This window comes from Argopecten irradians, chromosome 2 (genome assembly GCF_041381155.1).
Source record: "Argopecten irradians isolate NY chromosome 2, Ai_NY, whole genome shotgun sequence".
Lineage (NCBI taxonomy): Eukaryota > Metazoa > Mollusca > Bivalvia > Pectinida > Pectinidae > Argopecten > Argopecten irradians.
Window position 1 is genome coordinate 71,937,065 of NC_091135.1, and position 18,270 is coordinate 71,955,334.

Sequence of the window (18,270 nt, forward strand, 5' to 3'; positions counted from 1 at the left end):
GTTGAATCAGGTATACAGCCTTGACATTTATATTAGACTATATACACAAAAATGGGTAGAGTTTTGCAAAGTAACATTTACCATTTACCATGATATTTTCAGCAATGTTTCCATGGTTACAGAAAAAAGTACAAAAAATGAAAACCTTAAAATAGCAAAAGGCACTACTAGACCATAAGAACAATGTGTCTATGAAGTTTCATGGAAATATCTCAACGGTTTTCCAGTTATGCTGCAGAAACGAACCTGGTACAAAAATATGATATTTTCAGCAATGTTTCCATGGTTACAGAAAAAGTGCAAAAAATGAAAACCTAAAAATAGCAAAAAACATTACTCGACCATAAGAACAATGTGTCTATGAAGTTTCATGGAAACATCTCTGCTGGTTTTAGAGTTGTGCTCCGGAAACGATTCTTCCACAAAAATCTGCCATTTTCAGCAATGTTTCCATGGTTACAGAAAAAAGTACAAAAAGTGAAAACGTTAAAATAGCAAAAGGCACTACTAGACCATAAGACCAATGTGTCTATGAAGTTTCGTGGAAATATCTCTTCTGGTTTTAGAGTTATGCTCCGGAAACAAACCTGGTACAAAAATATGATATTTTCAGCAATGTTTCCATGGTAATGGAAAAAATGCAAAAAATGAAAACCTAAAAATAGCAAAAGGCACTACTAGACCATAAGACCAATGTGTGTATGAAATATCGTGGAAATATCTTTTCTGGTTTTAGATCGACGGAGGGACGGACGGATGGACGGACGGATGGACGGACGGATGAACGGACGGACAGAACCCATTTGTGTATCGTTGGGCGGGGGGTAACAACATTGTGGTCAACATATACTGATAAATCAGGAATGTACTGACCCCTATCTCTTACAACATTGTGGTCAATATATACTGATAAATCAGGACTGTACTGATGGGTCTTACAACATTGTGGTCAATATATATACTGATAAATCAGGACTGTACTGACCCCTATCTCTTACAATACACCTGTTACAGCATTTTGGTCAGTAAATACTGATAAACTAGAACGAGCCATGGTGACCAATTGTCTATGCAAATAAGCAGTGTACTAACCTTTTTCTGCTATTTCCACAAGGCGCTGCCCAAACTGCTGGTAAATATGGATGTTACTTGACTGTCGTACTAACAACAAAAGTAGGTTAAGGGTGTATCCAGCACAGACAGATTTCTTCAGTCGTCCATCTCTTTCCTCTACTCCTAAACAAAATAAACACATATAGTTAAGGGTGTATCCAGCACAGACAGATTTCTTCAGTTGTCCATCTCTTTCCTCTACTCCTAAACAAAATAAACACATATAGTTAAGGGTGTATCAAGCACAGACAGATTTCTTCAGTCGTCCATCTCTTTCCTCTACTCCTAAACAAAATAAACACATATAGTTAAGGTTGTATCCTGAACTGACAGATTTCTTCAGTCGTCCATCTCTTTCCTCTACTCCTAAACAAAATAAACACATATAGTTAAGGGTGTATCCTGAACTGACAGATTTCTTCAGTCGTCCATCTCTTTCCTCTACTCCTAAACAAAATAAACACATATAGTTAAGGTGGTATCCTGAACTGACAGATTTCTTCAGTCGTCCATCTCTTTCCTCTACTCCTAAACAAAATAAACACATATAGTTAAGGGTGTATCCTGAACTGACAGATTTCTTCAGTCGTCCATCTCTTTCCTCTACTCCTAAACAAAATAAACACATATAGTTAAGGTGGTATCCTGAACTGACAGATTTCTTCAGTCGTCCATCTCTTTCCTCTACTCCTAAACAAAATAAACACATATAGTTAAGGGTGTATCCAGCACAGACAGATTTCTTCAGTCGTCCATCTCTTTCCTCTACTCCCAAACAAAAAAAACACATATAGTTAAGGGTGTATCCAGCACAGATAGATTTCTTCAGTCATCCATCTCTTTCCTCTACTCCCAAACAAAAAAAACACATATAGTTAAGGGTGTATCCAGCACAGATAGATTTCTTCAGTCATCCATCTCTTTCCTCTACTCCCAAACAAAATAAACACATATAGTTAAGGTTGTATCCTGAACAGACAGATTTCTTCAGTCGTCCATCTCTTTCCTCTACTCCTAAACAAAATAAACACATATAGTTAAGGGTGTATCAAGCACAGACAGATTTCTTCAGTCGTCCATCTCTTTCCTCTACTCCAAAACAAAATAAACACATATAGTTAAGGGTGTATCCAGCACAGACAGATTTCTTCAGTCGTCCATCTCTTTCCTCTACTCCTAAACAAAATAAACACATATAGTTAAGGGTGTATCAAGCACAGACAGATTTCTTCAGTCGTCCATCTCTTTCCTCTACTCCTTAACAAAATAAACACATATAGTTAAGGGTGTATCAAGCACAGACAGATTTCTTCAGTCGTCCATCTCTTTCCTCTACTCCTAAACAAAATAAAGACATATAGTTAAGTTTATATCCTAAACTGACAGATTTCTTCAGTCGTCCATCTCTTTCCTCTACTCCTAAACAAAATAAAGACATATAGTTAAGATTATATCCTAAACTGACAGATTCCTTCAGTCGTCCATCTCTTTCCTCTACTCCTAAACAAAATAAACATATATAGTTAAGGTGGTATCCTGAACTGACAGATTTCTTCAGTCGTCCATCTCTTTCCTCTACTCCTAAACAAAATAAACACATATAGTTAAGGTTGTATCCTGAACTGACAGATTTCTTCAGTCGTCCATCTCTTTCCTCTACTCCTAAACAAAATAAACACATATAGTTAAGGTGGTATCCTGAACTGACAGATTTCTTCAGTCGTCCATCTCTTTCCTCTACTCCTAAACAAAATAAACACATATAGTTAAGGGTGTATCAAGCACAGACAGATTTCTTCAGTCGTCCATCTCTTTCCTCTACTCCAAAACAAAATAAACATATATAGTTAAGGGTGTATCCAACGTAGACAGATTTCTTCAGTCATCCATCTCTTTCCTCTACTCCCAAACAAAATAAACATATATAGTTAAGGGTGTATCCAGCACAGACAGATTTCTTCAGTCGTCCATCTCTTTCCTCTACTCCTAAACAAAATAAACATATATAATTAAGATTGCCCTCAAGTCACCTGGTTGTAGTTAGCTTACCTGTATATTCCACACTAGAGAGAATGGCTGCAAGATTGTCCTCAAGTCACCTGGTTGTAGTTAGCTTACCGGTATACTCCACAAAAGGGAGAATGGCTGTAAGATTGTCCTCAAGTCACCTGGTTGTAGTTAGCTTACCTGTATACTCCACAAAAGGGAGAATGGCTGTAAGATTGTCCTCAAGTCACCTGGTTGTAGTTAGCTTACCTGTATACACCACAAAAGGGAGAATGGCTGTAAGATTGTCCTCAAGTCACCTGGTTGTAGTTAGCTTACCGATATACTCCACAAAAGGGAGAATGGTTGTAAGATTGTCCTCAAGTCACCTGGTTGTAGTTAGCTTACCTGTATACTCCACAAAAGGGAGAATGGCTGTAAGATTGTCCTCAAGTCACCTGGTTGTAGTTAGTTTACCTGTATACTCCACAAAAGGGAGAATGGCTGTAAGATTGTCCTCAAGTCACCTGGTTGTAGTTAGCTTACCTGTATACTCCACAAAAGGGAGAATGGCTGTAAGATTGTCCTCAAGTCACCTGGTTGTAGTTAGCTTACCTGTATACTCCACAAAAGGGAGAATGGCTGTAAGATTGTCCTCAAGTCACCTGGTTGTAGTTAGCTTACCTGTATACACCACAAAAGGGAGAATGGCTGTAAGATTGTCCTCAAGTCACCTGGTTGTAGTTAGCTTACCGATATACTCCACAAAAGGGAGAATGGTTGTAAGATTGTCCTCAAGTCACCTGGTTGTAGTTAGCTTACCTGTATACTCCACAAAAGGGAGAATGGCTGTAAGATTGTCCTCAAGTCACCTGGTTGTAGTTAGTTTACCTGTATACTCCACAAAAGGGAGAATGGCTGTAAGATTGTCCTCACCTGATTGTAGTTAGCTTACCTGTATACTCCACAAAAGGGAGAATGGCTGTAAGATTGTCCTCAAGTCACCTGGTTGTAGTTAGCTTACCTGTATACACCACAAAAGGGAGAATGGCTGTAAGATTGTCCTCAAGTCACCTGGTTGTAGTAAGTTTACCGATATACTCCACAAAAGGGAGAATGGTTGTAAGATTGTCCTCAAGTCACCTGGTTGTAGTTAGTTTACCTGAATACTCCACAAAAGGGAGAATGGCTGTAAGATTGTCCTCACCTGGTTGTAGTTAGCTTACCTGTATACTCCACAAAAGGGAGAATGGCTGTAAGATTGTCCTCAAGTCACCTGGTTGTAGTTAGCTTATCTGTATACTCCACAAAAGGTAGAATGGCTGTTAGATTGTCCTCAAGTCACCTGGTTGTAGTTAGCTTACCTGTATACTCCACAAAAGGAAGAATGGCTGTAAGATTGTCCTCAAGTCACCTGGTTGTAGTTAGTTTACCTGTATACTCCACAAAAGGTAGAATGGCTGTAAGATTGTCCTCAAGTCACCTGGTTGTAGTTAGCTTACCTGTTTACTCCACAAAAGAGAGAATGGCTGTAAGATTGTCCTCAAGTCACCTGGTTGTAGTTAGCTTACCTGTGTACTCCATAAAAGGTAGAATGACTGCAAGATTGTCCTCACCTGGTTGTAGTTAGCTTACCTGTATACTCCACAAAAGGGAGAATGGCTGTAAGATTGTCCTCACCTGATTGTAGTTAGCTTACCTGTATACTCCACAAAAGGGAGAATGGCTGCAAGATTGTCCTCACCTGGTTGTAGTTAGCTTACCTGTATACGCCAAAAAAGGGAGAATGGCTGTAAGATTGTCCTCAAGTCACCTGGTTGTAGTTAGCTTACCTGTATACTCCACAAAAGGGAGAATGGCTGTAAGATTGTCCTCAAGTCACCTGGTTGTAGTTAGCTTACCTGTATACTCCACAAAAGAGAGAATGGCTATAAGATTGTCCTAAAGTCACCTGATTGAAGTTAGTTTACCTGTATACTCCACAAAAGAGAGAATGGCTGTAAGATTGTACTCAAGTCACCTGGTTGTAGTTAGCTTACCTGTATACTCCACAAAAGGGAGAATGGCAGTAAGATTGTCCTCAAGTCACCTGGTTGTAGTTAGCTTACCTGTATACTTCACAAAAAGTAGAATGGCTGTAAGATTGTCCTCAAGTCACCTGGTTGTAGTTAGTTTACCTGTATACTCCACAACAGGGAGAATGGCTGTAAGATTGTCCTCAAGTCACCTGGTTGTAGTTAGCTTACCGATATACTCCACAAAAGGGAGAATGGCTGTAAGATTGCCCTCAAGTCACCTGGTTGTAGTTAGCTTACCTTTATACTCCACAAAAGGGAGAATGGCTGTAAGATTGTCCTCAAGTCACCTGGTTGTAGTTAGCTTACCTGTATACTCCACAACAGGGAGAATGGCTATCAGATTGTCCTCAAGTCACCTGGTTGTAGTTAGCTTACCTGTATACTCCACAACAGGGAGAATGGCTGTAAGATTGTCCTCAAGTCACCTGGTTGTAGTTAGTTTACCTGTATACTCCACAAAAGGGAGAATGGTTGTAAGATTGTCCTCAAGTCACCTGGTTGTAGTTAGCTTACCGATATACTCCACAAAAGGGAGAATGGCTGCAAGATTGTCCTCAAGTCACCTGGTTGTAGTTAGCTTACCTTTATACTCCACAAAAGGGAGAATGGCTGCAAGATTGTCCTCAAGTCACCTGGTTGTAGTTAGTTTACCTGTATACTCCACAACAGGGAGAATGGCTGTAAGATTGTCCTCAAGTCACCTGGTTGTAGTTAGCTTACCGATATACTCCACAAAAGGGAGAATGGCTGCAAGATTGTCCTCAAGTCACCTGGTTGTAGTTAGTTTACCTGTATACTCCATAAAAAGGGAGAATGGCTGTAAGATTGTCCTCACCTGATTGTAGTTAGCTTACCTGTATACTCCACAACAGGGAGAATGGCTGTAAGATTGTCCTCACCTGATTGTAGTTAGTTTACCTGTATACTCCACAACAGGGAGAATGGCTATAAGATTGTCCTCAAGTCACCTGGTTGTAGTTAGCTTACCTGTATACTCCACAAAAGGGAGAATGGCTGCAAGATTGTCCTCAAGTCACCTGGTTGTAGTTAGTTTACCTGTATACTCCACAACAGGGAGAATGGCTGTAAGATTGTCCTCAAGTCACCTGGTTGTAGTTAGCTTACCTGTATACTCCACAAAAGGGAGAATGGTTGTAAGATTGTCCTCAAGTCACCTGGTTGTAGTTAGTTTACCTCTATACTCCACAAAAGGGAGAATGGCTGTAAGATTGTCCTCAAGTCACCTGGTTGTAGTTAGCTTACCGATATACTCCACAAAAGGGAGAATGGCTGCAAGATTGTCCTCAAGTCACCTGGTTGTAGTTAGTTTACCTGTATACTCCACAAAAGGGAGAATGGCTGTAAGATTGTCCTCAAGTCACCTGGTTGTAGTTAGCTTACCTGTATACACCACAAAAGGGAGAATGGCTGTAAGATTGTCCTCAAGTCACCTGGTTGTAGTTAGTTTACCTGTATACTCCACAAAAGGGAGAATGGCTGTAAGATTGTCCTCACCTGATTGTAGTTAGCTTACCTGTATACTCCACAAAAGGGAGAATGGCTGTAAGATTGTCCTCAAGTCACCTGGTTGTAGTTAGCTTACCTGTTTACTCCACAAAAGAGAGAATGGCTGTAAGATTGTCCTCAAGTCACCTGGTTGTAGTTAGCTTACCTGTGTACTCCATAAAAGGTAGAATAGCTGCAAGATTGTCCTCACCTGGTTGTAGTTAGTTTACCTGTATACTCCACAAAAGGGAGAATGGCTGTAAGATTGTCCTCAAGTCACCTGGTTGTAGTTAGCTTACCTGTGTACTCCATAAAAGGTAGAATGACTGTAAGATAGTCCTCACCTGATTATAGTTAGCTTACCCGTATACTCCACAAAAGGGAGAATGGCTGCAAGATTGTCCTCACCTGGTTGTAGTTAGCTTACCTGTATATGCTAAAAAAGGGAGAATGGCTGTAAGATTGTCTGTATATGCTAAAAAAGGGAGAATGGCTGTAAGATTGTCCTCAAGTCACCTGATTGTAGTTAGCTTACCTGTATACTCCACAAAAGGGAGAATGGCTGTAAGATTGTCCTCAAGTCACCTGGTTGTAGTTAGCTTACCTGTATACTCCACAAAAGGGAGAATGGCTGTAAGATTGTCCTCAAGTCACCTGGTTGTAGTTAGCTTACCGGTATACTCCACAAAAGGGAGAATGGTTGTAAGATTGTCCTCAAGTCACCTGGTTGTAGTTAGTTTACCTGTATACTCCACAACAGGGAGAATGGCTGTAAGATTGTCCTCAAGTCACCTGGTTGTAGTTAGCTTACCTGTATACTCCACAAAAGGGAGAATGGCTGTAAGATTGTCCTCAAGTCACCTGGTTGTAGTTAGCTTACCTGTATACTCCACAAAAGAGAGAATGGCTATAAGATTGTCCTCAAGTCACCTGGTTGTAGTTAGCTTACCTGTATACTCCACAAAAGGGAGAATGGCTGTAAGATTGTCCTCAAGTCACCTGGTTGTAGTTAGCTTACCTGTATACTCCACAAAAGGGAGAATGGCTGTAAGATTGTCCTCAAGTCACCTGGTTGTAGTTAGCTTACCTGTATACTCCACAAAAGGGAGAATGGCTGTAAGATTGTCCTCGAGGCCCAACACATGAACAACTGCTTCGCGTCCCACAGGGGTGAAGGTCATGGTGTATAGATTGTGGAGAGGTTCTATAGGCTCAACATCATCCAAATCTTTCACCTCTGCATAGAATAAATTGAGGATCTTGCATAAGTTGCTATGTAATATAAAATTTATCAAGCAAGTTAAAAAAACTTAAATGTTACAAGCCTTAAATATGGTTGAACAGTTATGTAATAAATCAGTAAAAATTTGAATCATGGATGGGTTCATTACCAGTATTATAAAGAATGTTTTCTCAGGATCAAGCAAAAAGTTTGATATAGCAATGATAAATGAATTCCTAGAAGTTTGAGTGTAAGTAACCTTTATTTTGGTAGTGAAGCAGCTGGTCTATAAACTGGACAGCCAGCAGGATGTGGAATATCTCCAGTCCTAATCGGTGTAGAGGGTTATCATCTACAGGCTCATCTCGATTGTAGTCCTGAAATCACAATGTTACATTAAGGTACCTCTATACTTTTGGGAAAACCCAGGTCATTTTTTCCCAACAGGTCTTGTTTTCTTGCATTTTTCATGCAGATTTCAAATCTGTTTAGAACAAGAAGCCCAGAGGGCCTGTATCACACACCTGGTTTGTAATGCCAAGTAATGTTCTGAATACAGGTTCATTGTTTCTTTTCTGAAGGAATTTTGATATTTACCTCTAATTCCCCTAATGGGCCCCACCCTTCCTGCCCCCAGCAGGTCAGAGGTAAAATTTATAGAAGTTCTGTTCACCTTAACCCAAGGATGTTTTTGACCAAATTTGGTTACAATCCATACAGAACTCTTTGAGGACAAGTAGGGATTTATAGAATTACCTCTATTTCCCCTATTGGACCCCGCCCCTCCTGCCCCCAGGGAGGTCAGAGACAAAATTTATACAAGTTCTGTTCCCCTTCCACCAAGAATGTTATTGGCCAAATTTGGTTACAATCCATGCAGAATACTAGGACAAGAAGCAATTTATGGGATTTACCTCTATTTCCCCTATTGGGCCCCGCCCCCGGGGATCAGAGCCAAAATTTATACAAGTTCTGTTCCCTTTCCCCCAAGGATGGTATTGGCCAAATTTGGTTACAATCCATGCAGAACTCTAGGACAAGTAGCGATTTATGGGCTTTACCTCTATTTCCCCTATTGGGCCCCGCCCCTCCTGCCCCCGGGGGGTCAGAGCCAAAATTTATACAAGTTCTGTTCCCTTTCCCCCAAGGATGGTATTGGTCAAATTTGGTTACAATCCATGCAGAACTCTAGGACAAGTAGCGATTTATGGGATTTACCTCTATTTCCCCTATTGGGCCCTGCCCCTCCTGGCCCCGGGGGGCCAGAGCCAAAATTTATAATAGTTCTCTTCCCCTTCCCCCAATGATGTTTGTGGTCAAATTTGGTTACAATCCATGCAGAATGCTAGTACAAGAAGGGATTTATGGAATTTACCTCTATTTCCCCTATTGGGCCCCGCCCCTCCTGCCCCCGGGGAGGTCAGAGCCAATATTTATACAAGTTCTGTTCCCCTTCCCCCAAGGATGTTTTTGACCAAATTTGGTTACAATCCATGCAGAACTCTAGCACAAGTAGCTATTTATAGAATTACCTCTATTTCCCCTATTGGGCCACGCCCCTTCCTGCCCCAGGGGGTCAGCGCCAAAATTTATACAAGTTCTGTTCCCCTTCCCCCAAGGATGTTATTGGCCAAATTTGGTTACAATCCATGCAGAACTCTAGGACAAGTAGCGATTTAAAGGATTTACCTCTATTTCCCCTACTGGGACCCCCCTCCTGGCCCCCGGGGGGTCAGAGCCAAAATTTATACAAGTTCTATTCCCCCTCCCCTAAGGATGTTTGTGGCCAAATTTGGTTACAATCCATGCAGAACTCTATGACTAGTAGCGATTTAAAGGAAATGTTGACGGACGGACGACGGACACCGCGCCATGACATAAGCTCTCCGGCCCTTCAGGCAAGGTGAGCTAAACAATGGGTGTTCTCGAACTTCTTTTTGAGATATTTGAGCTGGATTTATACCATCCGCGCAAATTTGCTGGCTGAAAATAGAAAAATTCATCTAATTATGTTTTCTGTAATATTACATTGGATGTAGTCTCCATACTGTTGAATTGCGGTCTTAAAGATGCTCCACCGCCGACAGAGCATAAAAGATATTCTTCATTTGAACAATAGTTAGTGTTTAATAGTGTATATATGCCTAATTAACACAAAAAATAATACAAAATAATTCATTTCGCCTTTGGTGCATGCCCAATCAGTACTTCATTCCATATAGGATATAGTGTCACGGAATTTTTTCGGGATGCAATTAATTATTTTTCATATTTTTAACTTCAATTAAAATTAGAAGCTCAAACTTTTTAACTGTGGTAATGGTGTAAAGTAAGTAACTTTTGTAACCGAAGACAAATACTAAATCGTCTCTTCCTGTTTTTGATAGTGAAAAAATACCATTTGTCAGCGGTGGAGCATCTTTAAGTTTCTAACGATAGAACATTGTACAAAACTATTGTATCTTTACAGTATCTTTACAAATGCTTACTAATTTTCGTTATTTCCAAGGACCGTTTTGATATGTTACTGAACCAGAGACATACTTCATTAGCTGAGTGATAGAGATCATTTATCTACTGAACCAGAGACATACTTCATCAGCTGAGTGATAGAGATTATTTATCTATTGAACCAGAGACATACTTCATCAGCTGAGTATTAGAAATCATTTATCTACTCAGCCAAAGACATACTTCATCAGCTGAGTGAAAGAGATCATTTATCTACTGAGCCAAAGACATACTTCATTAGCTGAGTGATAGTAAAGATTTATCTACTGAGCCAGAGACATACTTCATTAGCTGAGTGATAGTAATAATTTATCTACTAAGCCAGAGACATACTTCATTAGCTGAGTGATAGAGATGATTTATCTACTGAGCCAGAGACATACTTCATTAGCTGAGTGATAGTCATGATTTATCTACTGAGCCAGAGACATACTTCATTAGCTGAGTGATAGAGACGATTTATCTACTGAGCCAGAGACATATTTCATCAGCTAAGTGATAGTGATAATTTATCTACTGAACCAGAGAAATACTTCATTAGCTGAGTGATAGAGATGATTTATCTACTGAGCCAGAGACATACTTCATCAGCTGAGTGATAAAGATGATTTAACTTCTGAGCCATAGACATAGTCAAATTACGGTTGCTAATAGGAAAGCACCTAGCCTCAAGAAGCTACTACTAAGAGCAGCCATCAACCACACACTATTTATCAATAGTAAGAGCAGCCATCAACCACACATGATCTATCAATAGTAAGAGCAGCCATAAACCACACACGATCTATCAATAGTAAGAGCAGCCATCAACCACACACGATCTATCAATAGTAAGAGCAGCCGTCAACCACACACGATCTATCAATAGTAAGAGCAGCCGTCAACCACATCTATCAATAGTAAGAGCAGCCGTCAACCACACACGATCTATCAATAGTAAGAGCAGCCATCAACCACACACGATCTATCAATAGTAAGAGCAGCCGTCAACCACACACGATCTATCAATAGTAAGAGCAGCCGTCAACCACACACGATCTATCAATAGTAAGAGCAGCCATCAACCACACACGATCTATCAATAGTAAGAGCAGCCGTCAACCACACACGATCTATCAATAGTAAGAGCAGCCGTCAACCACACACGATCTATCAATAGTAAGAGCAGCTAGCCGTCAACACACACACGATCTATCAATAGTAAGAGCAGCCATCAACCACACACGATCTATCAATAGTAAGAGCAGCCGTCAACCACACACGATCTATCAATAGCAAGAGCAGCCGTCAACAACACACGATCTATCAATAGTAAGAGCAGCCGTCAACCACACACAATCTATCAATAGTAAGAGCAGCCGTCAACAACACACGATCTATCAATAGTAAGAGCAGCCGTCAACCACACACGATCTATCAATAGTAAGAGCAGCCGTCAACCACACACAATCTATCAATAGTAAGAGCAGCCGTCAACCACACACGATCTATCAATAGTAAGAGCAGCCGTCAACCACACACAACTATCAATAGTAAGAGCAGCCGTCAACCACACACGATCTATCAATAGTAAGAGCAGCCATCAACCACACACGATCTATCAATAGTAAGAGCAGCCATCAACCACACACAATCTATCAATAGTAAGAGCAGCCGTCAACCACACACGATCTATCAATAGTAAGAGCAGCCGTCAACAACACACGATCTATCAATAGTAAGAGCAGCCGTCAACCACACACGTTCTATCAATAGTAAGAGCAGCCGTCAACCACACACGATCTATCAATAGTAAGAGCAGCCTCAACCACACACGATCTATCAATAGTAAGAGCAGCCGTCAACACACACACGATCTATCAATAGTAAGAGAGCAGCCTCAACCACACACGATACTATCAATAGTAAGAGCAGCCATCAACCACACACGATCTATCAATAGTAGAGCAGCAGTCAACACACACACGATCTATCAATAGTAAGAGCAGCCATCAACCACACACGATCTATCAATAGTAAGAGCAGCCGTCAACAACACACGATCTATCAATAGCAAGAGCAGCCGTCAACAACACACGATCTATCAATAGTAAGAGCAGCCGTCAACCACACACACTATCAATAGTAAGAGCAGCCGTCAACACACACACGATCTATCAATAGTAAGAGCAGCCATCAACCACACACCACTATCAATAGTAAGAGCAGCTAGCCGTCAACCACACACGATCGATCTATCAATAGTAAGAGCAGCCATCAACCACACACGATCTATCAATAGTAAGAGCAGCCATCAACCACACACGATCTATCAATAGTAAGAGAGCAGCCATCAACCACACACGATCTATCAATAGTAAGAGCAGCCGTCAACACACACACGATCTATCAATAGTAAGAGCAGCCATCAACCACACACGATCTATCAATAGTAAGAGCAGCCATCAACAACACACGATCTATCAATAGTAAGAGCAGCCATCAACACACACACGATCTATCAATAGTAAGAGCAGCCATCAACCACACACGATCTATCAATAGTAAGAGCAGCCATCAACCACACACGATCTATCAATAGCAAGAGCAGCACATCAACACACACACGATCTATCAATAGTAAGAGCAGCCATCAACCACACACGATCTATCAATAGTAAGAGCAGCCATCAACCACACACGATCTATCAATAGTAAGAGCAGCCATCAACCACACACGATCTATCAATAGTAAGAGCAGCCATCAACCACACACGATCTATCAATAGTAAGAGCAGCCATCAACCACACACGATCTATCAATAGCAAGAGCAGCCATCAACCACACACGATCTATCAATAGTAAGAGCAGCCGTCAACAACACACGATCTATCAATAGTAAGAGCAGCCATCAACCACACACGATCTATCAATAGTAAGAGCAGCCATCAACCACACACGATCTATCAATAGCAAGAGCAGCCTCAACCACACACGATCTATCAATAGTAAGAGCAGCCATCAACCACACACGATCTATCAATAGTAAGAGCAGCCATCAACCCACACGATCTATCAATAGTAAGAGCAGCCATCAACCACACACGATCTATCAATAGTAAGAGCAGCCATCAACCACACACGATCTATCAATAGCAAGAGCAGCCATCAACCACACACGATCTATCAATAGTAAGAGCAGCCGTCAACAACACACGATCTATCAATAGTAAGAGCAGCCATCAACCACACACGATCTATCAATAGTAAGAGCAGCCGTCAACAACACACGATCTATCAATAGTAAGAGCAGCCATCAACCACACACGATCTATCAATAGAAGAGCAGCCGTCAACAACACACGATCTATCAATAGTAAGAGCAGCCATCAACCACACACGATCTATCAATAGCAAGAGCAGCCGTCAACCACACACGATCTATCAATAGTAAGAGCAGCCGTCAACCACACACGATCTATCAATAGTAAGAGCAGCCATCAACCACACACGATCTATCAATAGTAAGAGCAGCCATCAACCACACACGATCTATCAATAGTAAGAGCAGCCATCAACCACACACGATCTATCAATAGTAAGAGCAGCCTCAACCACACACGATCTATCAATAGTAAGAGCAGCCTCAACCACACACGATCTATCAATAGTAAGAGCAGCCATCAACCACACACGATCTATCATATTACTTTTGGCTTTAAATGTTTCAACTTTTGTTAGGAACTTTTTGGTTTATTTTTTTTTCCCAAATTGTCTCCCTTGGATCAGTTTTACGGCTACGGGTCACAGCCTGTCTAGGTGGTTGGGGGGTATGTAACGAAGCTGCGGTGCGCTTCGTTGCTCATATATTCCGGAAATTATATTAACCGAGACTTTGGCGGGAATTTGCTGGGCACGAGATCTCGGGACTGCGCCGAGGCTTTCAGTTTTTCTACCAGGCCTTGAGAGGTGAGGGTTGTGTTTTTGAATCCTATGTAATTTTTATATATTTGTCGCCCATCCTTCCCCTAATTTGCTGTTATCGTATAGTATGGAAATGCATTAACATTACCGTGTGTGTATTTTTCGCTGTCAGTAGATATTTTTGCTATATTTTTGAGGTTGAAATACTTGTGAAATTGTGCAATGTCGGACTTGGCATGTCTCGCTTTTAGATGGGTTTCGATAGTAAGTAAAAGTCTTCACTCTTGTGTTGAGAGCCGTTGGTAGGCTGGAAAAGAGTGGGAGCCTCCTGTGTTGAGTTTCGGGGTTAACCGTTAAGGAGATATTTTGAGAATCTTCGCTGGAGAACGGTGTTTGTGAAATTGGAGGTTAAACTATCGATAATCGGCCCGGTGTGTAGCGCCACATGCTCGGTCTTTCATTGATGGGTAGGAGTTAATTCTGGTAGCGAAAACGTGAGAATATTAGCAGCAAAATTGTCCATTTCACAGTACTTCCCACTGAGCCACGCGGGTATTTTCTTGTTGTCACCTTTACACATGTTAAATATTAATAAACTGTTAAATGAATTTGATATCGTCCATTGTCCATACTCACTAGTACATTTGAATATTGTAGCGAGACATAGGAATCTGCAAGCTAACGCGGCAGTCGAACCCAGAGCAAAACAAATTAATTGTATCATTCTTACTCTACGCTAATGACTGCGGTCGTAGCGAAACAAGTCGTTACATTAAACTAAAACATTCACAAGACTAACCTGTCTTCACTGCATCATCACTGTTGGAAACTTATCAGCAGGCATATTAAACTAAAACATTCACAAGACTAACCTGTCTTCACTGCATCATCACTGTTGGAAACTTATCAGCAGGCATATTAAACTAAAACATTTACAAGACTAACCTGTCTTCACTGCATCATCACTGTTGGAAACTTGTCAGCAGGCATATTAAACTAAAACATTTACAAGACTAACCTGTCTTCACTACATCATCACTGTTGGAAACTTATCAGCAAGAATCCACCACTTTCCAACAAAACAAGACTAACCTGTCTTCACTACATCATCACTGTTGGAAACTTATCAGCAGGCATATTAAACTAAAACATTCACAAGACTAACCTGTCTTCACTGCATCATCACTGTTGGAAACTTATCAGCAGGCATATTAAACTAAAACATTCACAAGACTAACCTGTCTTCACTACATCATCACTGTTGGAAACTTATCAGCAGGCATATTAAACTAAAACATTCACAAGACTAACCTGTCTTCACTGCATCATTCACTGTTGGAAACTTATCAGCAGGCATATTAAACTAAAACATTCACAAGACTAACCTGTCTTCACTGCATCATCACTGTTGGAAACTTATCAGCAGGCATATTAAACTAAAACATTCACAAGACTAACCTGTCTTCACTACATCATCACTGTTGGAAACTTATCAGCAGGCATATTAAACTAAAACATTCACAAGACTAACCTGTCTTCACTGCATCATCACTGTTGGAAACTTATCAGCAGGCATATTAAACTAAAACATTTACAAGACTAACCTGTCTTCACTGCATCATCACTGTTGGAAACTTATCAGCAGGCATATTAAACTAAAACATTCACAAGACTAACCTGTCTTCACTGCATCATCACTGTTGGAAACTTATCAGCAGGCATATTAAACTAAAACATTCACAAGACTAACCTGTCTTCACTACATCATCACTGTTGGAAACTTATCAGCAGGCATATTAAATTAAAACATTCAGCAAATACAACAAGATACTTTTGCAACATTTGTCACAAATCCTACTGCCGCATCAACACAGCTAAAAAACATCTTAAGAGGTCACATCCTGAAGCCAACATTACCAAGGACATACTAGCAGCGCCGTATAACCCACAGTCTGGAGGCAAAAGAACCTTGGAAACCACCACCGGAGGCACTAACAAACAGCTGAGGGCAGCCAAATTTATAGTCACCCAAGACACCAACCGATACACTAAAGAGATGACTATTTCAACCACTAAAACGTTAGAGATGGACCTGGCTATTAGTGTCTCTGATTCTACCCTTCCGAAAGACAATCATCAACTCGTCTTATAAATACTCTGATTATGTGCATGAGGCTACATTCTGCCAAGATGAGAAACCACCTCACCTATGGATCGCCACAGTGTCTATATACAGTGTATATGGTATTTTTGAAAGACATTGTAGATTTTTCCACTGATATTTATATGTTACTTTATTAACTTCTACATCCACTTGTTTTGCTCCGTCCATTGTGTAAAACACATGATTTGTTAACAATCCATGTGACATCACAAAGTCTATGACAGAATGTAAATAGTACACAAATAAGGGATTACTGACTCAGCTAAATAAGCACATTGTGACAACTCTATTACACAAACAAGGGATTACTGACTCAGCTAAATACGCACACTGTGTCAACTCTATTACACAAACAAGGGATTACTGACTCAGCAAAATAAGCACACTGTGTCAACTCTATTACACAAACAAGGGATTACTGACTCAGCTAAACAAGCACACTGTGTCAACTCTATAACACAAACAAGGGATTAAGGACTCAGCTAAACAATCACATTGTGTCAACTCTATTACATAAACAAGGGATTACTGACTCAGCTAAACAATCACGCTGTTTTAACTCTATTACACAAACAAGGTAATACTGACTCAGCTAAACAATCACACTGTGTCAACTCTATTACACAAACAAGGGATTACTGACTCAGCTAAACAATCACACTGTGTCAACTCTATTACACAAACAAGGTAATACTGACTCAGCTAAACAATCACACTGTGTCAACTGTATTACACAAACAAGGGATTACTGACTCAGCTAAACAATCACGCTGTTTCAATTCTATTACACAAACAAGGTAATACTGACTCAGCTAAACAATCACACTGTGTCAACTGTATTACACAAACAAGGGATTAAGGACTCAGCTAAACAATCACGCTGTGTCAACTCTATTACACAAACAAGGGATTACTGACTCAGCTAAACAAGCACACTGTTTCAACTCTATTACACAAACAAGGGATTACTGACTCAGCTAAACAATCACGCTGTGTCAACTCTATTACACAAACAAGGGATTACTGACTCAGCTAAACAAGCACACTGTGTCAACTCTATAACACAAACAAGGGATTACTGACTCAGCTAAACAATCACACTGTGTCAACTCTATTACACAAACAAGGGATTACTGACTCAGCTAAACAATCACACTGTGTCAACTCTATTACACAAACAAGGGATTACTGACTCAGCTAAACAATCACGCTGTGTCAACTCTATTACACAAACAAGGGATTACTGACTCAGCTAAACAATCACGCTGTGTCAACTCTATTACACAAACAAGGGATTACTGACTTAGCTAAACGATCACGCTGTGTCAACTCTATTACACAAACAAGGGATTACTGACTCAGCTAAACAATCACGCTGTGTCAACTCTATTACACAAACAAGGGATTACTGACTCAGCTAAACAATCACGCTGTTTTAACTCTATTACATAAACAAGGGATTACTGACCCAGCTAAACAAGCACACTGTGTCAACTCTATTACATAAACAAGGGATTACTGACTCAGCTAAACAATCACGCTGTGTCAACTCTATTACATAAACAAGGGATTACTGACTCAGCTAAACAATCACGCTGTTTTAACTCTATTACATAAACAAGGGATTACTGACTCAGCTAAACGATCACGCTGTGTCAACTCTATTACACAAACAAGGGATTACTGACTCAGCTAAACAAGCATGCTGTGTCAACTCTATAACACAAACAAGGGATTACTGACTCAGCTAAACAATCACACTGTGTCAACTCTATTACACAAACAA

The 18,270-nt window shown here is 40.4% G+C and overlaps 1 protein-coding gene across 1 annotated transcript in view; it reads right to left on the minus strand.

Annotated features, from left to right (window-relative positions):
• LOC138316835 (protein virilizer homolog) overlaps positions 1 to 18,270 on the minus strand; it is a 96,983-nt gene that overhangs the window by 17,060 nt on the left and 61,653 nt on the right. The window contains exons 20-22 of the mRNA XM_069258490.1: positions 8,165 to 8,282; positions 7,771 to 7,920; positions 1,093 to 1,236 (exon numbers count right to left, since the gene is read on the minus strand). Coding sequence (XP_069114591.1) covers positions 1,093 to 1,236; positions 7,771 to 7,920; positions 8,165 to 8,282 — 412 coding nt within the window. The remainder of the gene's footprint in view (positions 1 to 1,092; positions 1,237 to 7,770; positions 7,921 to 8,164; positions 8,283 to 18,270) is intronic.